General features: G+C 41.5%; 1 protein-coding gene across 1 annotated transcript; it reads left to right on the top strand.

The window, feature by feature from the left end:
• The first annotated feature begins 1,514 nt into the window (after positions 1–1,514).
• On the top strand, positions 1,515–25,083 carry LOC119263093 (myosin type-2 heavy chain 1-like). Its single transcript, XM_037537180.1, has 3 exons — positions 1,515–1,592; positions 23,699–23,986; positions 24,034–25,083. Exons 1-3 carry the CDS (start codon positions 1,515–1,517, stop codon positions 25,081–25,083), a joined length of 1,416 nt encoding a protein of 471 aa, XP_037393077.1.
• The last annotated feature ends 1,092 nt before the right edge of the window (positions 25,084–26,175 follow it).

Genomic DNA, 26,175 nt, shown 5'->3' on the forward strand with positions numbered 1-26,175 from the left:
GCTGGCTTAGCTTTAAAGTGATAGGTTTGTAAAGCTTTCCCTTAGAGCAGATGTAGTCCATCCAACATGTTAGGTGTCCCACCAGTTAGGCATGCACTTTGCTCCATGTTATGTATATTGAGTAACCTCAAATAGATCAGATTCAGATGTCAACATGGCTGCTATTATTGAATAATAATAACTATGAAACAAAAATATCTCAAGAAAAACAAAACGAGATAGAATGGAGAGCAAGGCCAAAGACCACCAGAGCGATGTACATGATCAAAAATGGTTATGCTTTAATAAGAGCCACAGGACATACACTTTATGGCCAAAAATATGTGAATACCCCTTTTGCTAACAGGTGCATGAAATCAAGCGCATAGTCTTGCATAGTTTGTCTCTAAAGACAAACGCTGGCAGTAGAATTTGTACTGAAGAGCTCAGTGACTTTAAACCCTCTGTGAAATTTGTGTCCTGCTAGATCTGCTCCAGTCAACTGTAAGTGCTTTTATTGTGATATGGAAGCACATAGCAGCAACAGCAGTTCAGCTACAAAGAGTAGGCCATGCAAACTCACGGAGTGGGGCTGCCGAGCCCATAAAAATCACGTGTCCTCTGTTATTACAGAATTACAAACTACTTCAACATCAGCGCAATAACTGTGTGTAAGGAGCTTCATGAAATGAGTTTCCATGGCCAAGCAGCTGCAGACAGGTCTAAAATCACAACGTGTAATGGCAGTTGTCAGCTGGAGTGGTCAACTCCATATTAATGCCCATGATTTAGGGGTGGGATGTTTGCCAAGCTCATTTATAAGCTTGAATTTCAGGTGTCCACCCGTTTGTTCATGGATCTGAGACACAATTGTACAGAACCATGCTGGTGACTTCCCAACTGAATAAAAATAATGTGTGGCCACAACTTAGTAAGGTGTGGAAACGAGATCCTAATGCATGGCCACAACTTTGAAAGGCGTGAGAATGGGATAGTTAAGCCTTGACCACAGCATGATCTGGTCCCTAAACCTTACTAAGTCATGACCGCGACTTAATTTTCTCTTTTCCTTGCCTTACTAATGCATGACTATGCATTAGGAGCTTGTTCCCATGTTTTTGTGGGATCAACCAGCAGGCCTCCGTAAGACTAAATGCTTATGTAGGTCTGCAGTTTGCATAAAGCAAATTGGTGAAGTCTAAATTCCTCTGCATAATTCGTGTCAAGACAATTTTTACCTGGCTTCAGCAAACAATATGATGTAATTGTGGAGAAAATGAACAACCGCAGATGTCGAGGTTTCGTTCGCCGTGTCGCGCACTTGATAATCACAAGAGGGCGCCCACTGTGGCAGACGTCTTTGTGTGTTCCTCCTGCAACCAACGCTATTTATTATTTTAACTAATATTTATTTTAAATGTGCAGTATAGCTACGGAACAGTTAGTTACAGTTGAGAGGCACTCCTGGAGATTGATCAATTTCGCCATGAACTTACCTTTAGCCTTTCTTTTATGCTCGTTCAGCATCAGCCGGCATGGCCCAGCAGCACTGGTCATGGGTGAGCAGCGCAGCCGATGAACAGAGCAGCCAAAGTGGAAGCAGGGCAAGAGAGGTGAGCTACATGCTAGGCTAAAGTCTAGGGCTACACGGTCACCACTACCTAGCCTGTTGCTAGCTAATGTTCGCTTCCTCGAAAAACAAGCTGAGGACCAGAATAACAACATGGCGTGATATCAGATTCTCTTATCCTCACGGAAACCTGGCTCTCGGACAGCAAAGATCCAGTTAGAAATGCACCCCATCCACCACGGGGATTGCATGACAGCGTCAGGGAAGAACAAAGGTGCCAGTGTCTGCATGTTTGTGAACAACAGGTGGTGTTCTGATGTAAAACTGTTGAAAAACGTTGTTCAGCTGACTTAGAGCTGCAAATGGTGAAGTGCTGGTGGTGAAGATCCTTCTATCTGCAGAGAGAGTTCAGCACTGTGTTTATTCTGGCTGTTTACATCCTGCCACACATGAACTTGGCCACGGCGCAAGGGCTGCTGCATGATGCCATTAGAAAACGAGACCACGCACCCGGACGCCGCATTCATTATTGCCAGCGACTTCAACCACTACAACCTGAGGACTGTCCTCCCCAAGTATCATCAGCATGTGAGCTTTCTGATGAGGGAGAGTAACATACTTGGCTAAGTCTACAGCAACGCTAGGGGGCCTGCAGGGCTGTGCCTCAGCCACACTTCAGACAGTCCAACTACATCTCTGTCTTCTTCCACCCAGCATGCAGACAACTCCTCAAGCAAGCACTTCCAGTGAGTAAAACTATCAAAGTGTGGAATGAAGAAAGTTACCTAGTGCTTCAGGACTGTTTTGACAATACAAACTGGGATGTGTTCAGAACTGCTGCTATGAAAGAGGACTGTACTGTTGATCTAGATGACTATGCTTCTGGGGTAACGGGCTACATCAGCAGCTGCGTTGAAAGCATTGTTCCTAAAAGCGCTGCGGAAAATACCCCAACCAGAAACCCTGGATAAATGGTGAAGTTCGGTCCATGCTACGTGCTCGCCATGTTGCATTTCTGTTGCACTCAACCCAACCGTGAAAAGTGCTTAGAGAGAACAGTCATTATTCATATCCAGGAGACCATTCCGAACACCAGTGATTGGGTTGATCACTGGTGGGGTCGAGAGCGTACAGGAAGGAGGTGGCTGAGCTGGTGGCCTGGTGTCATGATAACAATCTTTCCTTGATGGCAGACAAGACCAAGGAAATGATTGTTGATCCAAGAAGGAAGCGAGAGCTGCACACACCCCTCTACATAGGTGAGACAGAGGTGGAGAGGGTAAAAAACCTTCAAATTCCTTGGCATCCACATCAGTGAGGATCTCACCTGGTCTCACAACACACACCTCATCATTAGGAAGCCCCAGCAGCAACTGTACTTTCTGAGAAGGCTGAGGAAATTTGGCATGCCACCTTCTACAGGAGTACGATCGAGTGTGTTCTTACCAACTCCATCATGGTCTAGTATGGAAACCACACTGCTCAGGCTCTCCAGCATGTGATCAAAACTGCACAGTCCATCTCAGGAGCAGCCTTCCCCTCACTACAGGACATTTATTATGCCAGGGTCATCAGGAGGGCCCACAACATAATCAGGGACAGTACACACCCCCAGCACAGACTCTTCACACTCCTACCTTCAGGCAGACGCTACAGGATGTGAAGTCCAGGACTAAAAGACTGATGAACAGTTTCTATTCACAGGCCATCAGGCTGGTGAATACCTCACTCCTTACCTCTTCCCCCCCTCCTATTCTGAACCGGTTTGGCTTTGGCCAACCTTGCACTCAATAACTGCATCTTACATACTGTGTATGACTTGGGTCAAACATTTTGGATATCCATCCACAAGCTTTTCACAATAGTTGGCAGGAATTTTGGCCCATTCCTCCTGACAGAACTGGTGTAACTGAGCCATCTTTGTAGGCCGGCTTGCTCGTACATGCCTTTTCAGCTTTGCCATTAATTTTTCAATAGAATTGAGATCAGGGCTTTGTGGTGGCCACTCCAAAACATTGACTTTGTTATCTTTAAGCTACTTTGCAACCAGTTTGGCAGTATGCTTCGGGTCATTGTCCATTTGGAAGACCCATTTGTGCCCAAGCTTTAACTTGGTCATTATGGCCAAACAGTTCAATTTTAGTTTCGTCAGACCACAGGACATGTCTCCAAAAATTAAGGTCTTTGTCCCTGTGTGCATTTGCAAACATTAATCTGGCTTTTTTATGCTTTTTTGGAGTAATGGCTTCTTCCTGGCAGTACTCGTTTCACTGTGGATAATGACACACTCTTACCAGCTTCAGCCAGCATCTTCACAAGGTCTTTTGCTTTTGTTCTTGGGTTGATATGCACATTTCACACCAAAGCATGTTCATCTCTGGGATATAGAACCTGTCTCCTTCCTGAGCAGTGTGATGGCTGGACATTCCCATCTTGTTTGTACTTGCGTATAATTGTTTGTACAGATGAACGAGGCACTTTCAGGCATCTGGAATTGCAGCCAAGGATGAACCAGACTTGTGCAAGTCTACAATTCTCTTCCTGATATCTTTGCTGATTTCTTTCGGCATTCCCATGATGTTACACAAAGAAGCAGTGTGTTTCAAGTGTGCCACTTAACACTTAACATGATAAATGCAGAGAAACCAGTATTTCACTGTTAAACAAACAACGAGTAATTCCTAAATATAAGATGTTAAGTCTATTGCTTGGTAGCACTAACCAGCACTGAGCACCAAAACATAAAGGTTATATTTCAGTTCACAAGAGGACGAGGCTGAAGTTGAAGTTCCAGTTTTGTCGTGCCACCTTAAATAGTGGCAGTGTTCTAGATTTGCATGTCACCATTGTTAGAACCGTGATAGAATGGTTTTCCAGTAGTCATCAAACTTTAAATTGTTAAATGTCATAACGCCACCTGCATTAGTGCAGCATGCATGACGGACAAAATGAGACCGCAGAAAGTATGCAAGCTTGCAAGATCCTGAAGGCAGTTTCAGCCTCACCAACCATCAAGAATTTTGTTTTGCAAGAAGTATGCTGAGGCCTTACGCTTCGTTTTCTTGTTAGCTTTGTAACTAGCACAGTTTTTTATTTGTCAGAGTAGGAAGAGAAGCCAACAGCTTCACACAACACAAAATTCCTGCTAGCTGATTCTCCACTAACAAACGTTTAGAAGATAAAAGCTTGTGACTGGTGTTGGACTGACACACAGAGTCATACCTTTCGTATGTGAAGCTGGGTTTACGATATAAAATCCATGTGGATGCCACCTAATTCTACTCCAGTGCAGAACTACAGGAGAAAACCAAAGTCTTGGCTGTTGTTATTTGGGGAAATTTGGTTTGCTGCAAGTCCAGGCAGTGTAGCCCAGGAGCACTCAAAAACCTAATGTCAGTTGGCCCTGCGTGTGCCTGACCAACCACAAAGGAAGTTGACTGCCCTTCAGTGAATATTCACAGGGTTTCCCCTACATGTTGCCCTGTTTTGCACTTCAGCTGGTGCCAGAGCTGATATTTCTAAGAACACATCATTGTGAAACAGATGTCCAGGATGGAGTCCAAGATGGACAAAGCCTAGCAGGGTGCGAAATGTATTATCATGTCTGCTGTCTCAGGGCTTTTATGAGGCAGAGTGGGAGTGGTGAAAATGAGTCGATCAATGCTGAGAGATGAGGATGAATGAACTCTTTTGTATATTCCCTTGTTCCCTTTGCCCATTCCTTCTGGAATGTGGCCAGAGGAGAGCTCTTAAAAGGAAGGCTGGAAAGAGAATCAAGCATTAGGGATGTTACAAAAGAGTTTAACTGTGTATCTGTGGTGGTTCGACCAGAGATCCTTCGCTTAAGATTTGTTTTAGATGGACTTATTCTCAGGAGCGGTTTATTGGTATTTAAATTATTTCTATGTTTTAAATAAGTGTTTTAAATAAAAGCTTGAACATTACCCCTCACAATACTTGCGCTACGCCCAATTGATATATTGGTTGGCCAATAATATCGGCTGCCAGGTTATTTCTCTGACAATTAGGGGATTTTTTTGTTTGTTTTTTTTTTTGGATCTCATTGCTTGGTCTTAAACTCTCAATCTCCTTACTCTTGAGTCTTACATCAGAGGGTGCTTAATCCTAGTCCTGGAGATCTTCCACCATGAAGAGTTCAAATCCAGCTCAATGGCTGGATGGAGATGGTCCTGAAGGCCTTTATGACCTGGACCAAATGTTAGATTACTATTAGAGCTAAACTCTGCAGGGTGGTTGATCTCCAGGACCAGGAATGGGCACTTGGGGAAATTTATTGTAATGTTAACAAAGTCATGCAGAGTGATTCGAAATGGCTCATTATCAAGGAACTTATCAACAGGCACCACAGTGCATAAACATTTTATTTACTATCCAAAACCAGCAGTGAACCTACACGTGCCTTCTGAGTTTTTATATTTAATGTTAACGATGATAGAACAGAGGTAAATCTAAAAAAAAACTCGGGACTATTTTTCCATTTTTCCTTACAACAGACGTTTATTTATACAGCACTTTTTACAACAGTTGTTGTCACAAAGCAACTTTACAGAACAGTCAGTATTACAGAAAGAAAAAGAAAAGAAAATCCAGGTCCAAGCCCCCATGAGTAAGCCAGTAGCAACAGTGGCAAGGAAAAACTCCCTAAGAGCAGGAGGAAGAAACCTTGAGATGAACCAAGACTCAGAAGGGGAACCCATCCTCCTCTGGTCGACGCCAGATAGCAAACAGTGTTAGTATAAAGTATTATAGTAGAAAGTGGGAAAAACAGGTGGGCAGTGGTTAATTTGATTAGTTTATGATTATGCAGAAGCTGCATCTGAGGGTGAGGATTGCACAGTGTTGTACAGCAAGAAGCTCAATGGTGGTCAAGCCTTTCCAGAAGGCTGGCGAGCAGTGGCACCCGATCAAGGCAGAAGAGGCACCAGACGCACAGAATGGGCAGCTGCTCAACTCAGCAAAGAAAGGAAAATGCACAGAGAGTCAGTTCTGTAAAGAGTGGCTGATCACAGATTACAGTATTAACAGAGCAGCAGAGACTCCGGCAGGTCTAGATCTGACGGGGAAAACTAATTACCAAAGGCTCGACTATACAAGTAAGTTTTTAGCCTAGACTTAAAGACTGAGGCTGTGTGTGAGTCCCAAACATTAACAATAAGATTATTCCAAAGCTGGGGGGCTTTGTATGAGAAGGCTCTCCCCACTAATGTACCTTTATAAATTCTAAGTACTAAGTAAGCCGGCACCTTGTGATCTAAGTAGGCGTGATGGTTCATAGTAGGAAAGAAGTTCACTCAGGTACTGAGGGGCGAGTCCGTTTAGAGCTTTATATGTCAGTAATAGATTTTATAATCAATGTGAAATTTAACTGGTAACCAGTGCAGGGTTGATAAAACTGGGCTAATATGGTCAAACTTTCTGGTTCTTGTGAGGACTCTGGCTGCAGCGCTCTGGACTAGCTGAAGCTTGTTGAGGCTTTTGCTGGGACAGCCAGACAGCAGGGCATTACAGTGATCTAGCCTTGAAGTAATAAATGCATGAACTAACTTTCCTGCTTCCTGTAGATATAATGCATTTCTTAAAGAAAGGCTGTTCTAGTAATATGTTATATGTGTGTCGAAGAACAGATCAGGGTCTATCATGACACCAAGATTTTTTTACAGATCAACTTGATGCAACTGAGAAATCGTTAAGTTTAAGTGTAAAATTAAACTCTTTCTAGCTGCTTTTGGACCAAGAAGCAGGTCCCCTGTTTTATCCGAGTTAAGTAAGAGAAAGTTACTCGACATCCAGTCTTTTATGCCTTTTATACAGTCTTCGATCTTGCTAACAGCCTGCATGTACTTTGCCACCATGCACAGATTCTCTAAAATCCATTTTAGGAACTTAAAAAGGCCAAATCTTTGTCTCAAAACTATCAGAAAACAATGAGTCAGACTTCAGATAGCATTTTCATAACAATTTCATGTAATAGCCTTTGGCATTTAACTCTTCAGATGTCTGGTTCCTGTCACCACCACTGTGAACTGAACATTTCAGATCTAACCACTCTGAATAACTATATTTTCGCTGCATTAGCAAAACATTTAAGGAACTACCTTTTTTATTAAGGTAATGAAAAATAAGTAATTAACAAAAACCCAACCTTCTAAGAATTCTTGCCCAACCCTCAGTGCTACAGTATTTATATAACTTAAGACTAGAGTTTTTGTCATATATTTGATTTGAAAAGAGACGTAAACAAAAATTTAGTTTCTTTGCCCTTTCACATGTACACTATGTTGTCACTGTATCTACCATCAAAAACACTAAAATATAAAGTGAACCCTCAGGGCCCTGAAATGTCTGTAATTTTTAGTTAATTTTTATTCAATAGAATCCTGCTTCTATTTAATCTCTGCAAGCATCACAGGAACACTTTTTCTTCATTGAGCAGCAGAAAATTGGCCAATCGGGAACGTTTTTCTTTGTGGTATCTAGGTAGATACAGCTAAGTGAGCTGTCCTATTGGTTAGGACTTCAGGAGCTGAAGAGAAGGCCTAACACATAATTACAAAATAACAGAGGGACCAATTTCATGAGAAAATGTTACTCTAGGCCTTCTGAACGTTACTGAATGAATACAGAATAAGCGGCAGCCTAATCAGTGGGCTGTTAGGAGCGGAAAGCAGCAGCAGCAGCTCTACACCAGAGTTCACTGCTGAGTCACTATGAAACTACTCCAAGGCAAAATATCAGAGTTTCCATCCCAGCTTAAACGATGCAATTATTATAGTTGGATGCCCAAAAGCACCAGAATGTAACTGCTGCATCATTGAAGGTGGAACGGAAACTCATAGAAGAAGCTTCAGCCTCGTCAGAAAGTGTTTAGCTGAAATGCTGTTAAGTTAACGCTAACAAACTACTAGGATCCTATAGGGATGCTAGCAGAATTTAGCGTTATTATTGAGTTGGGTTTTTCCTCTTGTTTTGGCCTTCACGGATCAAATTGAAGGCCTAGCTCTTATAGTCACAGTTCCCCACTGTTCTGTTGCTTCTGCCTTTTACAGAAGCTCAGCGCTTTTAACATTAAAATAATGGAAAACTGAGAAACGGCATTGATTTGCATTGAAGATAATCCTTTGCTGCTCAGAAAAGGGCTTTTGCTACCTAGATCTGTAGTAAAGATAGAGCTATTGTATGTTTTGGTGTATTATTACAGTACAGCTACAGTAAAATTACAGTAGTTATGCAATAAGGTGTTTGATACAGTGTAATCTGCCACTGTATAAAGCTGTACCACACATTTAAAGTATAATACTGTGAACAGAGCATTGTTAATGTAGAAACTACAGTTCAATACCGTGCAGCCATCCCAGTTCATGTGTCTGGGAGTCCTTTTTTTCCCTCTCCACTCATGGACCAAAGGCGCACTTGTCTGTGTTTTCTGGAACGCAACACTGAAACCAGAGGACAGGCAGGCATGCAGTATCAGCTCCCCTTCCATTTGACTCAGTTTACTGCTGCTGCTCTCTGCAGGCATCCCTGGATTTGAAGAAATTCAAGCCAAGACTGACAAATGCAGTAATATGATGTGAAGTGTAAGTGTGTGTGAGAGAAAGAGACAGACACACACATACTGACCTCTATGGGCTTTCCCCTCAAAACCTCCACCTACACACCAACTGTCATAGCACAAGTGTTATGCTGTATTTATAATTGGGTGCATAGCCAATGCCTTATGTAACCACATTAAAAGGTGCGTCTATTCAAAGCATGGTATATTTAGGTAGCGGATCATTCCAGAAATTTCACATTTAAACGTTCTGTGTAGCAAGTTCAGATGAGATGAGGTCAATTTCAGATACTACTCTCATCATCATCATGAGGGATCCAGTCTTGAAGGCCTGTTTAATTCCAATAATTAAAGTTTTATCTCTTGCCTTTTACCAGAAGTCAGAAAGATTAGTTCTTTCAGTTTAGCCACCTCGATGGTGCCAATTCTTGTTAGTAACATTAAGACCCAACTAGGGTTATGTTTATGTAAGTACACTAGAAGGCCAAAAGTATGTGGACACCACTCTCAATTACATGCATTTCAGTCACACTCATTGCTAGCAGATGTATAAATTAAAGCATATAGTCATGCAGTCTCCATAGACAAACATTGGCAGTTGAATGAGTCATATTGAAGAAAGTGATTAAACGTGGCACTGTCATAGGACTCCATCTTTGTCACAAGTCACTTTGTGTAATTTCTGCCCTGCTAGGTCTGCCCCAGACAACTGTAAGTGCTGTTATTATGGAAGCGTCTAGAAGCAACAACAGCCTAGCCACGACGTGGTAGACCACACAGATTCACAGAGCAGGACCTCTGAGTGCTGAATTGCACAGCCAAGGTATGAAATACAGGGGTTCTGAGGGGTCCAGGATTCCAAATTAATCTACTTGATGTCTCAAATGAAAATTCTGGGAGGCCACTGAAAATAAACTTAATATGATGATATGCTTTATGATAGGGAAAAATAGACACTCAAATAGAGTTTGGTGGAAAGAGTGAATTGTTACTCATTTCGTTAAACCAAAGATACTGTGTAAGAGCTCAGTTAATGTGTGGAAGAGCACATTACCAAACCATTTTGGTGCCATTAAAGTTTTTTTCATGGCTGCAGCAGCTACACTAGCATAAGAATACAGAGTGTCAGCTGTAGGGGTATAAAATATACCATCGTAGGACTCTGAAGCAGTTGCAATGTGTTTTCTGGAGTGCTGAATTGTGCTTCACTTTCCAGCAGTCTGATAGACAAATCAATGTTTGGCAGATACCAGGAGAACTCTACCTAATGGAATGCATAGTGCCTACTATAAAGTTTGGTGGAGGAGGGATAATGAGCTGGGGCTGTTTTTCAGGGTTTGGGCTCAGTCCCTCAGTTCCAGTGAAGCGCAATGTTAATGCCACACCATACAAATACATTTTAGACAATAACGTGCTTCCAACTTTGTGGCAGCAGTTTGGGGAACGCCTGGGTCTGTGCCCATGTGCACAAATGAGGTCCAAAAAGACATGATTTGATGAGTTTGGTGTGGAGGAACTCCAGTGGCCTGCTTAGAGATCAATTGCATAAGCACAAATGTGCATAGGCACAAATTCCCACAGGCAGACGATTATAATCTTGTGGCGCACCTTCCTAGAAGAGTGGACACTGTTATAGCTGCAAAAGGGGCAACTCCATACTAATGCTCATGGTATTTGAATGGAATCAGGGTTGGGATAGCTACTGAAAAATTAGTGGTTAGCTACTTTGTAGAAACTTTCCCAAAATGTGTAGCTAGCTACAATTTAGCTACTTTTCCAGAAAGAGTAGTGGCTATTTTTTAGGTACTTTCAAAGCACTATTGTCAGAACATTTGTAAATCTCTACCTGACACACCAAACAAGCCCAACTGATGGTGTGAACAAGACAATGCATTTAATGATCTGCCAGAAAGAAACAATTGAAAAGCTGCAAATATAAAAAAGATCACCAAAAAGCGTAACCAGCAATCAAACTTACACACCCAGAAGCGTGATAACCAACAGAAACTGAGACTAAATGCAAAGTCAATCATTCCAGGTTTTTCCTAACAAAAATCAACAAAAATAACTGAATACAAAACAGAGAATTTTGTGAAAAACATTGTCAACTGTTGAAATAAAACTGCTTAAATTTAAACATTTCAGCAAGATACACCAATCAGGCAGAACATTATGAGCACCTCCTTGTTTCAACACTCATTGTCCATTTTATCAGCTCCACTTACTGTATAGGTGCACTTCTACAATTACAGACTGTAGTCCATCTGTTTCTCTGATACTTTGTTAGCCCCCTTTTCCCCTGCTGTTCAGTGGTCAGGACCCCCATGGACCCTCATAGAGCAGGTATTATTTGGGTGGTGGATCATTCTCAGCACTGCAGTAACACTGACGTGCTGGTCTGAGTGGATCTGACACAGCAGTGCTGCTGGAGTTTTTAAACACCTCAGTGTCACTGCTGGACTGAGAATAGTCCACCAACCGAAAATATTCAGCCAACAGCGTCCTGTGACCACTGATGAAGGATGAGAGGATGATTAGTTCATACTGTACAGCAAGAGATGAGCTGTCGTCTCTGGCTTTACATCTACTGGGTGAACCGACAACGCATGTGCGTCTATTAGAGTGGACAGTGACTCAGACACAGCAGTGCTGCTGGATCCACTCAGACCAGCACAACACACACTAACACACCACCACCACATCAGTGTTACTGTAGTGCTGAGAATGACCAACCACCTAAATAGTACCTGCTCTGTGAGGGTCCATGGGGGTCCTGACCACTGAAGAACAGGGTAAAAGGGGGCTAACAAAGTATCAGAGAAACAGATGGACTACAGTCTGTAACTGTAGAACTACAAAGTGCAGCTATACAGTAAGTGGAGCTGATAAAATGGACAATGAGCATAGAAACAAGGAGGTGCTCATAATGTTATGTCTGATTGGTGTGTGGACAGACAGGACATTCAGAGTCTTTATTGAACTTCAGCAACACTTTAGCCTCAAAATCCTCACCAGTGACTATGACTCTTTTTGGGGTGAGAATCAGGCCTGAATTGTCTCTCCTCTGTTGCTGTTGAGGCTCCAAACCAGAACTAGATATTTAGCTAAAATAACAGAATCCTCCTTTACTGAAAAATCGTTATAACACACAGTTCTAACAGTTTTCACAATAAACGGTCGCTGGATTTTACACATGACTGCTAATACTCCAACCTTTAAAGCTGAAGACGGACGTGCAGACTGCTGGACAAATCAGAAATTTAAGATGAACATCCATAATTTGTTGATGAATGGACTTATTTGCATTTATAAATCACTCTGGTTTGCTGATACATTTAATCTCGTGAAACCGAAGTCAGCTTCTCGTTCTCCTGCTTCTCGTTCAAATTCTGCCGTTCCACCTTAAAAGGCGCAGCAGTACAATCGGGTGTCTCAGGCACCATTTAAGGTGGAGCGGGACAATTTGAACGAGAAGCTGGAGGATGAGAAGCGACTTCAGCCTCATACGTCAAACATTGAGAGACATTTTACAAGAAAATCGCAGAGAAGTTTGCTGAGATGCAAGAAAAGTGGCTACAGCTGAGCTAAAGGTTAAAGCAGAGCAGCAAGTCTGGGTTTGTGTTTATATTTTCAGCCTGAGCTGGTACATCAGCACATACTGAGACAAACTTACAGCCATGTTTTACACAAATGTTGTGGCTCCCAAGGTGGTTTGATTTTTGCTGAAAGGACAAAAACGGATCTTCTTAACATTTCGGTTGCAACCCCTGAGTTAAGTCTACTAGTTAGGGGTGATCAGCGTGTGGGGAGAGCGCATGCCCGTTTGCTCACGCTGTCCACGGCTCAGTCATTACTGCATTGTCGCCACCAGCCCAGTGAATGACCACGCTCTGTGGTTCATTTTGTGCAGATTGTCTGAAGCCTGTAGTAAAAAATTGTAGCGAAAATTTTTGGTTTAGCTACACAAAAATCTGTAGGCACTACAGCCACTAGCTACATATCATAAAACTGTAGTGGCTACAGCTACTAGCTACAGAAATCTGTAGTTAACTACAAAAAGTAGCGTGCTACGTAGCTACTCCCCCATCCCTGAATGGAATGTTCTACAAGTTTGTGTAGGTGAGATAGTCAGGTGTCCACATTTGGTCGCATAGTGTAGTTGTGTAGTGTTTACTGAATAATAGGACTGAATAAGCCAAGGATTCAACCACTTAATATTATATTACTTTTGTTAATAATGTTATTATTACATTATTCCTGTTGGACCTACATTAGACCTGAAGCTTACGATATTCATAAATGTGTATAAAAAGCTTGGCTGAATGAGATTTCTGGAGATTGATGTTGAATATTGCCCACTATGCCATTTGGGCAATTTCCACATTGCATATAATTTCCATAAAACGTCCCATCACTTTCTAAACATTCATTAACTTACATCATGTTATGCATGATGAAAGTTCATACTTTGTCTAATGCAATAATTACACTTCCATTAGGCTTAATGGAACACTATAGGAAGTGTTTTGCCTTATTTAGCGTTTACCATTCAATAAATTATTCAACATCAGCATGATTCATCATTCTTACACTTGAATTTAAATGGCTCTCTGGGATGAAGGTTTACCTGCCATCCTGTTGTAATTGAATCAGCTATGGAAGCCGCATAAAGCTGAGTTTCCAATGTCAGTGGTTTATTCCCACTAGGCCTCACTGTTACACAGGTCCTCACCATGGTTGCACTCATCGAAGGATGAGTAGAATTTTCATGCAGGGTGGCTGTTCTTCTTTGCACGTGTCCAACAATTCAGTTTACGTTGCTTTCCAAGAGCCGAATTCATGGTCTCCACCGTTTTCCTTTATGAAGATTCACTCCGTCAGTTCACAACTGCGTGTGCTAAACCAGTTGATGGTCATCATGGTCTACTGCCTTGTTTTTCCACAGCAAAACCTTTGAGGAAAATATCTCATCAACATCATCTTCATCTTTAACCACTTTAACCACAACCATCCAGATAAGGTTGCGGTTGCAGTTGGGAGAGCACAGAATCCCAGACGACCCTGATACCTCACAACTTCCTACACCTCCAGGGGAGCCTAAGCTGCTCCCAGGTCAACTTGGAGATATAATCCCTCCAATGGGTCCCAGGACGACCTCGGGGTCTAGTCCCTGTGGGCTGTGCCTGGTAAATCCCCACTAGAAGGCATCCAGGGGACATCATGATCAGATGCCTGAACCCATCACCTGGCTCCTCTCATTGTGGAGGAGTACTCTACTCTGAGCTCCTCCCTGATGACCAAGCTCCTCACCCTGTCAGTAGAGTGTAGCGCACCACCTTGCAAAGAAAACTTATTACCACCTCTAGTATTTGTGATCTCATTCTTTCGGTCATTACCCAAAACTCATGACCACAGGTGAGGGTCAGGATGTAGACCGACTGGTAAACAGATGCCTTATGGCTCAGCTCCCTCTTCACCACTACAGTTCGGTACAGTGACCACATTACTGCTGCTGCCTGTTGCAGTTGCATTTTAAATGCAATTATTATTAACAATTTCATTTCTAGGTTTTTTGGCCAACAAGACTGACATATCCACTTTTTTGTACCAAGCTCAGAGTGTGTCAGAGTAACAGTTATTTGTGATGGTTGTGATGTCACATATACAGAAACGTGGCTGTTTGATGCTTCTGATGCTTGTTGCTTGGTCCTTGCATTCACACTAGAGTTCACACTCAAGTCGCCCCAAGCTTGTCTCTTGTGAGTATATTAGAGGTCACTTGTGTTGTCACATGTGAGCATGTACATGGTCCAGCTTCCAACTAGAAAATGTAACAGCCAACACAAATACTGTATATGCGTCACTATTTTTTCTAAAAATAGTTATTAAATATGGACCTTTAGTAATTAAACATTTTTTGTCATTTTAAAACAAATTAATTTAAATTAGATATGGTTAATAGTCTAAATGATAGGTTTTACAGTTTATTAACACTGACCATCCAATCACTTCTATTCCTGCCTGAGGTGTAAATTTTTCGAGGCGCATAAATTGAAAGTATAGCATTTTATGCAGCTTGTTAGACTCTTGGCAATTGCTGGTAATTATCTGCTTTGGAAATCAGTCCGAAGGATTACATTTAGAATGTAACATAAGTAATTTCCATAAAGTTCCAAAAATTTCAACTCTCTCACTCGCCGCTGTGCCGCCATATCGTTTACTGCTTGTTGCCAAATCGCGGCTACAAGTCATTGACTTGCAAAAGTACTGGCTGGTCGCTCTGTTGCCTGCTAGCGTGAACAAATACTCATCTACAGGCAGTTCACAACCAATGTGTTCTAAGGCTAATCCATTTAAAAGTTGTTGATACAAGATTATTGGTAATGTATTTCATAATAGAAGTTTGGGCAGTCGTGGGCTGGAGGTTAGGGATCTGGCCCTGTGACCGGAAGGTTGCCGGTTCAATCCCCAGGGCCGACAGTCCTTGAGCAAGACACCTAACCCCCAACTGCTCCCCGGGCGCTGTGGATAGGGCTGCCCACCGCTCCAGGCAAGTGTGCTCACTGCCCCCTAGTGTGTGTGTTCACTAGTGTGTATGTGGTGTTTCACTTCACGGATGGGTTAAATGCGGAGGTGGAATTTCCCCGGTTGTGGGATCAAAAAAGTATCACTTAACGCTCTTGCAATTTGAGAATTATGCGACTTGAATTTGTGATTTTAATATAAAAACTATTAATTGTTTAGCTCTTGGATTATGGGCTTTTGACTGTGTGTAGAAGTGGGAAATGTTTAGGTTTATCAGGCTTAAAAATGCTAGCTAGCCAAGCAATGTTAGCTATAAACAACATTAGGTACCCCATATATATTTCTCTTGGATCATTTCATCTTCCAGCTGATTTGCTGGAATCTGAAGGAAATAGTTAAAGATTGATTGATCCAATCAAAATGTAGAGCTTGAATCAAACATTTTAAGCGCTACTAAGTGTGTTTCTGCTTTGTGTTGTTGGTGATCAGTTAGTAAAATTGTGTTTTTTTTTTCAGAATTAAAAAACAATCTGACTCATTGAAGTATTGATCTGAATGATGACGATCTGAACCATCCAGTTACGCAGAAATTTTGAATAACTGGTGGAAGTTACTCCTAAGACCACATTTCTGAATGGGTGAAGAGAAATGCTGACCTACCAATTTAACGCAAGCCATGGTTTAAAATAAGTCAGCCCTGTTTCTCATAAGAAGGTTAGGTTGTGAGAACCACCACTGCTTTACATAACTGGCTAACCATCTAGCCAACTGCCCACTCGTTCCTCACCCCTACAGATTCGCCCACTTGCGCGCCACTTTCCTTCTTCCCATATGCTTTAACCCCCCAGTGACCCTGTCTTCACACATTAGCGGTAAATACTGCTGACGTTACCAGCAAAGCACTTGCAGGCCACATTTGATCTTCTTATGTGCTCTAATCTGTGAAACGAAGGGAATGTTCAATTTGTACTGCTTCAACGGCCGGAGAGCATAGTGGAAAGTGGCATTTTGTGCGGGTCTCCCTGAGTTCACCGCTAATGTAGCGTAATCAATAACCATGGATGCATAGAAGATGGGTGTAGGCCTCAAAAGATTGAAAACAATACTCTGAGATGCCAATGCAGCTGATAGAAACTGTCTTCCAAGCAGAAATGAATATGCAAGCTGATGACTTGTAGATAAGATACTTTAAGGAGATGGTTTGGTAGCACATTCACTATTGCAGGGCGCCCCAAACATCAGACTTGTCTGAAATATTTTTCTGTAATTGTAAAGGTAGTTTAGACTAAATTAATTGCTTACCAGTATTAATCGGCATTGGACAAATGTTTAGAATTGGCCTATTTATTGTACTCTGAGTTACTGTCCTGGGTTTGATTCCCTGGCCGGGTGACCATCAAATGCTCGCTGTGGTTCCTGCTGCCATTTGAAATGTGGTGTGCAGCAAATCAAGCAGACCGAGAAGTAAATAGACCACAATATAGAAATATGTACACATATGCAGTCGGGACTGACGTGTCTTTTTTCTGAATTTATACAAACACAATTTCATTTTGTAGTAAATTTGTTTTTGCTAGTTTATGTTGGTGAACAAAGACCTACAGATGCAGTATAGTAAAAGAAAACCTCATATGTGAACCTTTGAAGCAAGTTTTTATTAAGCTTGTAACTAAGTTGAATGAAGTTAGTTACTTTTACTTTTGATACTTAAGTACATTTGAAGGCAAATACTTTTGTACTTTACCTCAAGTGGAGGTCTAAAGGGAGGAACTTCTACTTTTACTGGAGTAAATATTTTACCTTGAGTATCTCTACTTTAACTTAAGTACATGATTGGGGTATTTCATCCACCACTGCACCACACACATCAGTCTTATATAATGTGTCAACTTTTTCATTTAGTTTAAAAACACAGTAACATGCGCATTCGAATGTTCTACCAGTATGCAACCAAAATATTAACAGCTAAATTCCAATCACGACAAATGTTGGATTTTTTTTACATACTCCCAACGTAATTCGGAGATTCATACCCTAGTCTGGAAACCACTGCTCTAGAATATCATGAATACCTTTACAAACAACTGGCCACTTATTCTTTAGCAGTTTAGCGCTTCCCATTCACATTGAAGTTATAAGCAGTGTTGTTCCTGCAGACGGTCCTCAGAAGAGTTACTGGAGTGGAAGATGTGATAAAATGATGAAACGTTGTGCTGCCCAGGGCTGTCAGGAAGCAGCACATGATTGTAAGTGACTATGATCGTATCACCCAAGATGCAAGGTGTAGATGAGGCCATTGTGATATGCATAATGCACATTTTAATTTTAATGCCATATTATTTACATTAGTATGAAGAATAAAATGAATTAGCCTGATTTTTTGGAAAAATAATTCCTTGAGCTGGAGGCTAATTTTCCGCAATATCTGCAGGAGGTACTTTGAGTGTGTCCTTGGTAGTGACATTAACCAAGGCACAAAGAGTAGCTTGAGTTGCTGTAGTAACCAGATTTGTGAGTTTATGGTCAAATAAAAGTATTTCAATCTGTACTATCTAACTGAAGTCAAGCACACGATTTACAGGCACAGCTGGGGCAGCCGATCCACAGATCTGCTCAAATTAACCAGCCGGTCGTGTCCTTAATAAAAATAGAGCAAGTAATGAGTCTGAGAGTCTATAAAACATTTTTGTGAAGTTGGAATATGACTTTTGTACAGCTTCGTCAATTTTTCTCAAGAGAGCTCCCGCTATCCCTTTTACTGAAACGCAATTAAAACCAGCAGTGACCTCGCCGGACTATTAGGCCGAGAGAGGACGTGCCTCTGAGGGGATGAAACAGATGGGAAGAAAAGGGAAAGATGGCAAGAAAGAAAGAGAGCATGATAATAGGGTCCGAAATGGAGCCGAGCCGTCAGAAGTATAAGAACAAAGACAGAAGGAGAACGAGTTTGGGTGATGCATGACGTCCAGACGTAATGGCTGGGAAAAGAAAGGAGGGAAACATGGAGGTGGAGAGAAAGTGAGAATTACAGTGGAGAAGTGGAGAGACCAAAACAGAGGGGAGAGGAGAGGGGAGGTGGACTTGGATCTGGCCTGTAATCTCTATATAGCAGGCCGGCCCTGACCTCTGTATCTTCTCGTTTAGAGAATTTCCCAGAAGCTGCAGGTGCCGGCTGAGTAATGAGGGGTCATAAATGCCTCCAGCTTTCGGAGAGGTCAGAGAGAGAACGCTGTAGAGCTACTGGCTCTCTCACACACATACAAGCCAGATCAGAGAGACCACAGAGGAACATGACTAACTGCTGATTTTAAAGCTACGGATTGGCTGAAAGTTACGCAAGGCCGTAACAAGGATCAAACTAAAGGGCTTGAATCGTAGAACGTTATATAAATAAAATAAAATTTGATATACATATTCTTTAAGTTCCCCACGACCCTGAGGGAGAAGCGGCTTAGAAAATGTGTGTGTGTATTCTTTAAGTTGCAAAATGTGTTCACTCCTCAGTCCATATTTTATGCAGAAAAACGCCCTATTTTGAATTCACTGTTTTTGTGATGTCACTGACACCGCCCACAAGTTGGTAAAGACTGCTTTTGAAAAAAGTGCAATACGAAACAGCCAGTCAGAATACGTCATTAGCATATATCTGTCTTAAAAGTGCTCACAAATATTTACACTACACTAAGTGCTAATTTCAAATTTCTTCAATGTTTTTCACAACAGACTGTTTAACTTTTGTTAATTAAGTATTTAATATACATTACTGTGCAAAAAGTCTTAGGCACCCAAGACACATTTTCAAAAACTATTTATTTGTGTAGTTTGCTGAGAAAAGTGTTAATATTTGAATAAACAAAATGTATAGAATATAAATGAATAATTTTATTTAGAAATTATTGTTACATTTTATTGTTTTTATGTTTATTTGAATTATGAATATGACTTGATTCTAATGTATATTGTGATAAACTCACTGCTGAGGTGAATTGTTGAAAAATGTACTTAGATGCCTAAAACTTTCAAACAGTTCTGTATTTGTAGCATAAGTTTATATACCAAACTGATCGTTTCACTTTGGTTTTCATATGGTTCTTTTTGTAAATGTATTGCTATTAATAACAATTAGTATTGTAAATTGAAACTTGTGTATTGTTCAAGTAAACCCTATATAAAGATATATATTTTAGTACACATTTTAGTAAGAAGTATAAACAGAATCTGGAAATTGATCCAGATATGATCTGGACACTAATGTTAATGCATGGTGTAAACAGGTTCATTATTTTATAGAAGTTGCGAGTTAAGCTTTTGGCCTACATACTTTTTAAAAACACATTCATGACAGAGATATACTGTACATGCAGGGCATTGTAAGGCAAAATAGCCCAAGCGACATTACGTAAAAAACTCAGAAGATGTGTAAGTTCCCTGGGGTTTTGGATAATAAATAAAATTGCTATATTTGCATTGCAGGCATTGTAAGCCCTGGCTCCAGAGTTGGGAAACCGACTAGAAGAACCAGCATAGATGAGCATGGCTCTTGGTCAGCAGCAAAACCTTATGCTAATTTTGGTTGCTAGTATATTCCTTGTATATACCACCAAAACTAGCATAAGTTGTGTTTTCAATGCTGGTATACTGGTCAACCAGCATGACCATGCTGAGTGAACAGCTAAACCAGCACCAGACCAGCATAAACCAGCTTATAGATGGAATTTGTGCTGTTCTGTGCTGTTTTTGTCAGCAGGTAAGTTTGTGTACAATCCACCATTTCACCTCGAACCACTCTGAATAGCTTTTTATGTCTTAACAACATAATTATGGAGAGAATATGAAAAACATCTCCTTAACTTGATATGGTTTGAGGCAAGTGTACAGTTTATGCTAAGCTGTTTTAGCACACTTCTTAGCTACATTAGCTTAGCAGCTCCAGTATTAAAAAGGCAAACCTCAGACACTAAACATGTTTTGGCTGATCAACTACATTTGGCATATGGAAAAATGGTAAGATTTTAAGAGAGAGACCACCACCTTCTGACCACCACAAAACAGGATCAATCCCATAAACTACACAGTTTCTGGATCAGCAAATTAGCTTCTCGCTTAGTAACTGCCCATTTAATGGTGACTCTGACTGCCCTAACTAACTGGCTAACACTTTGGTAACCGTAGAGACCAGATGGTCTCGTGGGAAGGCTGGCCACTGACTTTAATGCTCCAAAGCACTCCCGGCTTTATTACCCTATTATAACTCTCCTTACTATGTTATGTTAGCGTTCCCCAGCAGCTAGCAAAGACTGCTTTGGTTGCTGTGAAGCAGCCTTGTGTTTGTAGGCCACACTTCATGAATCTTAATGTGCTGTCAGAGAGCTGGAAGGATGGGCAAGGTGGTGTGGGGTGCTGAATTAGCAGAGAGTGAGTGGGCAGTGGGGAAGCCCATTAGAGGCTGTGTGTGTAATATAAGGAGTTGAGGGAGGGCTGCTGTGATTGTGTACATGTGTGTGGATGGAGTGTGGCTGCGACGCTTGCTTTAGTACAGATTAAGAAGTGTGTGTGTGCGCTATTAGTGTCATTTCATCAAAGGTTATAGTTGTTTGCAGCCGAGAGGTTTTTGTTCTGCGTCACTGGCTTTTCAATTTAATGGAATCTGTGGGAAAGCTTTACCTGCTGTTGGACTTTGCTGAGTCTCTTGCTCTCTCTCTTTCGCTCTGTCCCTCTTAAAGGGCCCATATCCTACATTTCCCCTCCTGAAGTCCACTTACAGTGCTGTGCAAAATGCAGAGACATTCATGTCTACATGCACATATAGATACACAAAGATGTTGAGGTTGAGGTGGACTGGCTTTCTTCATTCTTTAGACTTAGGCCCTTAAGATTTAGCCCTACCCTTCCATTTGGTGTGTTTACACCTAAGGGTAGGGTGTCCCATTTCCTGTTGGGATAGAGGGGTAGGTTGCACTGTTAGGGCTACATGGCTCTCCAAATGGTAGGTTTTCAGAGACAAACTCCAAGTGTTATGAGAAATCAGCCCACAAATCAATAAACATGTTACGTTTGTATCACAAACAGTTCTATTAAACACAAACAGAATCCAAAGTCACTAATGTCACACACTAGCTAGCATCTGGTGTAGTGAGGCTAACTATGACAAAACTTGTTTGCAGTCTGTCCAACATACCACAAACAAATCCTCCAGCATTCCCAGATGTTGAAAACATTTTTTTTCCAACATTTCTCATATTTGCTTCAACCACAAAATGATACCTAATGAAATGTTGGAAATGTCTGTCAAAACTCATTTCAACTTTTTTTTACATAAAAGCCATCAGTGATTACTGTTGATGTGCTGAGTTCCTTTTATTATTATTAAGCAAGACTTATTAGTCCCAAAACAGGAAAATGTTTACCTCCGCATTTAACCCATCCGTGCAGTGAAACACCACATACACACTCGTGAACACACACACTAAGGGGCAGTGAGCACACTTGCCCAGAGCAGTGGGCAGCCCTGTGGAGCAGTTGGAGGTTAGGTGCCTTGCTCAAGGGCACTTCAGTCATGTAATGTTGACTCTGGGGTGAAACTGGTTCCCTAACCTCCAGCCCATGACCACCTGGTAGGGTTGTCCCATTTTGTATGGGAGGATTTCAACCACTATCCCTTTTAACTCACTTCCAAGCAGCAAGGTAACACTCAAAAACAAAGGATGGGGATAAAAATAAGAAATGGAATTGGGCCTTAAAGAGGTTGTTTCTGCACCTTAAAGGCTGATATATTTGCTGTTTTAGGCAACTAAAATATAGCCTGAACTGAAATTCATAGGGAATTTAGACAAAAAATGAACTTCAGCTTCCTGACAGACAGGAAGAGCACAAAATAACAAAAATAACCTCCACTTCAATAACTCTGCTACAGCCTGTCTGCAGTAACAACACTTCTTATAACTTGTGAATTAGAAATAAACTGTTAGGACGAACCGGCAATCATTTTGTAACTGTGTGCATCCTACCTTGTGCTTCCACTCATTGAGAATAGCTAGCGCAAATATTGGTCGATAGTTGAGCCACAGTCTCTAACTGTACACCGGCAAAGTGAAGCTATGGGCCAGGAGTTTATTCAGCAAAATAATGTAATAATCTGCGTAGGGAGAGTGTAGATATAAGATATAAGATTGGTGTGATGTACTGGTGGTGCAGGACAGTCATCAACAAAAACGAACCTGAAAATGGACACAGAGTGAGGCATTACTGTATAGATCTTCAGGTGTCAGGAGTCTACTTGGGCCTGGAATAGATGATGAAGAAGAACTGGGAAGGAGCAGTATGATAAATCACTGACAGACTGAAAAGATTGTGGCTGTTGTCCAATGGCTTCACAGTGGAACATTACTGACCATCATACAGCTGGTAGTGTCCAGTCTGTGCAATGTCTATACTGTTAAAGGTCATTGTAAAAGAAAATTCCATTCTCTTAGGAAAATATACAGTATTTTAATGTAACTACTATGAAAATAGTAAAGCCACACACTATGTAACTCTCTGGTGGAAATGTGTAATTGCATGCAATGTGCAGATGACCATTCACTCTCCATGTGTTGAAGTTAAGCTTCAAAGACAGATTTCTTTGTGGTTGTGACATCACAAGCATGATGTGATTTATGTCCGCCCGTTCCTGTTGATGTGTGCTGTAAGAGGAGGAGCTATTTGTGGGAAACCTTTAAACATTGTACTGTTCTTGACTATTTGGTAGCAAATGTGTAGCTTTCCAAGTTTCAGCATTCAAAACTAAAAATCTATAAAAAAAACACTACTCAGTGCCTTAAGTGGACCTCAGGGAATAAGCTGAAGGCACTGGTCCTGTTTTTGACCATTTGTGATGGCAGATCAGGCCTAATAACCATGCAGAGGAGGGCAGCAGCTTTTAGCCTGGTTACTTTGCTGGTATGAGCTGTATAAGCTGATGAAGAGCATCGGAGACTTTCAGTGGATGGTAAATACATATACCATGTTTGTGTTGGTAAGAGGAAGAGATATGATTTAAATTGGATAAAAAGCGTGGGTTAGAGAGTGAGCTGTTCAGAGAGTTAAACAGCGAGTTAGAGAGTGAGCTGCTCAGTGAGTTAAACAGCGAGTTAGAGAGTGAGCTGTTCAGTGAGTTAAACAGCGAGTTAGAGAGTGAGCTGTTCAGTGAGTTAAACAGCGAGTTAGAGAGTGAGCTGTTCAGTGAGTTAAACAGCGAGTTAGAGAGTGAGCTGCTCAGTGAGTTAAACAGCGAGTTAGAGAGTGAGCTGCTCAGTGAGTTAAACAGCGAGTTAGAGAGTGAGCTGTTCAGTGAGTTATCAGTGAGTTAGAGAGTGAGCTGCTCAGTGAGTTAAACAGCGAGTTAGAGAGTGAGCTGCTCAGTGAGTTAAACAGCGAGTTAGAGAGTGAGCTGTTCAGTGAGTTAAACAACGAGTTAGAGAGTGAGCTGTTCAGAGAGTTAAACAGCGAGTTAGAGAGTGAGCTGCTCAGGGAGTTAAACAGCGAGTTAGAGAGTGAGCTGTTCAGTGAGTTAAACAGCGAGTTAGAGAGTGAGCTGTTCAGTGAGTTAAACAGCGAGTTAGAGAGTGAGCTGTTCAGTGAGTTAAACAACGAGTTAGAGAGTGAGCTGTTCAGAGAGTTAAACAGCGAGTTAGAGAGTGAGCTGCTCAGGGAGTTAAACAGCGAGTTAGAGAGTGAGCTGTTCAGTGAGTTAAACAGCGAGTTAGAGAGTGAGCTGTTCAGTGAGTTAAACAGCGAGTTAGAGAGTGAGCTGTTCAGTGAGTTAAACAGCGAGTTAGAGAGTGAGCTGTTCAGTGAGTTAAACAGCGAGTTAGAGAGTGAGCTGTTCAGTGAGTTAAACAACGAGTTAGAGAGTGAGCTGTTCAGAGAGTTAAACAGCGAGTTAGAGAGTGAGCTGCTCAGGGAGTTAAACAGCGAGTTAGAGAGTGAGCTGTTCAGTGAGTTAAACAGCGAGTTAGAGAGTGAGCTGTTCAGTGAGTTAAACAGCGAGTTAGAGAGTGAGCTGTTCAGTGAGTTAAACAGCGAGTTAGAGAGTGAGCTGCTCAGTGAGTTAAACAGCGAGTTAGAGAGTGAGCTGCTCAGTGAGTTAAACAGCGAGTTAGAGAGTGAGCTGTTCAGTGAGTTAAACAGCGAGTTAGAGAGTGAGCTGCTCAGTGAGTTAAACAGCGAGTTAGAGAGTGAGCTGCTCAGTGAGTTAAACAGCGAGTTAGAGAGTGAGCTGTTCAGTGAGTTAAAGAGTGAGATAGAGGGTGAGCTGTTCAGTGAGTTAAAGAGTGAGTTAGAGGGTGAACTGTACAGTGAGTTAAAGAGTGAGTTAGAGGGTGAGCTGTACAGTGAGTTAAAAAGTGAGTTAGAGGGTGAGCTATACAGTGAGTTAAAGATGGAGTTTAGAGAGTGAGCTGTACAGTCATTTAAGGAGAGTTATAGAATGAGCTGTATAGTGAGTTAAAGAGTGAGTTAGAGGGTGAACTGTACAGTGAGTTAAAGAGTGAGTTAGATGGTGAGCTGTACAGTGAGTTAAACAGTGAGTTAGAGAGTGAGCTGCATAGTGAGTGAAAGAGTGAGTTTAGAGAGTGAGCTGTACAGTCATTTAAAAGAGAGTTAGAGAATGAGCTGTATAGAGAGTTAAAGAGTGGGTTAGAGAGTGAGCTGTACATTGAGTTTAAGAGTGAGTTAAAGAGTGAGTTAGAGGGTGAACTGTACAGTGAGTTAAAGAGTGAGTTAAAATGAGCTGTACAGTGATTTAAAGAGGGAGTTAGAGAGTGAGCTGTACAGTGAGTTAAAGAGTGAGTTAGAGGGTGAGCTGTACAGTGAGTTAAAGAGTGAGTTAAAGGGTGAGCTGTACAGTGAGTTAAAGAGGGAGTTTAGAGAGTGAGCTGTACAGTCATTTAAAGAGAGTTAGAGAATGAGCTGTATAGAGAGTTAAAGAGTGGGTTAGAGAGTGAGCGGTACAGTGAGTTAAAGAGTGAGTTAAAGAGTGAGTTAGAGGGTGAGCTGTACAGTGAGTTAAAGAGGGAGTTAGAGAGTGAGCTGAGCAGTGAGTTAAAGAGTGAGTTAGAGGGTGAGCTGTACAGTGAGTTAAAGAGTGAGTTAGAGGGTGAGCTGTACAGTGAGTTAAAGAGTGAGTTAGAGAGTGAGCTCTACCAGTGATTTAAAGATGGAGTTTAGAGAGTGAGCTGTACAGTCATTTAAGAGAGTTAGAGAATGAGCTGTATAGTGAGTTAAACAGTGGGTTAGAGGGTGAGCTGTACACTGAGTTAAAGAGTGAGTTAGAGAGTGAGCTGTACAGTGATTTAAAGAGGGACTTAGTGAGCTATACAGTGAGTTAAAGAGTGAATTAGAGAGTGAGTTAGAGAATGAGCTGTATAGTGAGTTAGAGAGTGAGCTGTACAGTGATTTAAAGAGGGAGTTAGAGAGTGAGCTGTATAGTGAGTTAAAGAGTGGGTGAGAGGGTGAGCTGTACAGTGAGTTAAAGAGTGAGTTAGAGAGT

Source organism: Pygocentrus nattereri, chromosome 3, assembly GCF_015220715.1.
Source record: "Pygocentrus nattereri isolate fPygNat1 chromosome 3, fPygNat1.pri, whole genome shotgun sequence".
Lineage (NCBI taxonomy): Eukaryota > Metazoa > Chordata > Actinopteri > Characiformes > Serrasalmidae > Pygocentrus > Pygocentrus nattereri.

Coding starts and splice junctions, on each gene's coding strand:
- LOC119263093 (XM_037537180.1), top strand. CDS start 1,515: ATGGCCCAGCAGCACTGGTCATGGGTGAGCAGCGCAGCCGATGAACAG. Junction 1,593..23,698: donor GTGGAAGCAGGGCAAGAGAG/GTGAGCTACATG, acceptor TTGGATAAAAAG/CGTGGGTTAGAGAGTGAGCT. Junction 23,987..24,033: donor AGCTGTTCAGTGAGTTATCA/GTGAGTTAGAGA, acceptor AGCGAGTTAGAG/AGTGAGCTGCTCAGTGAGTT.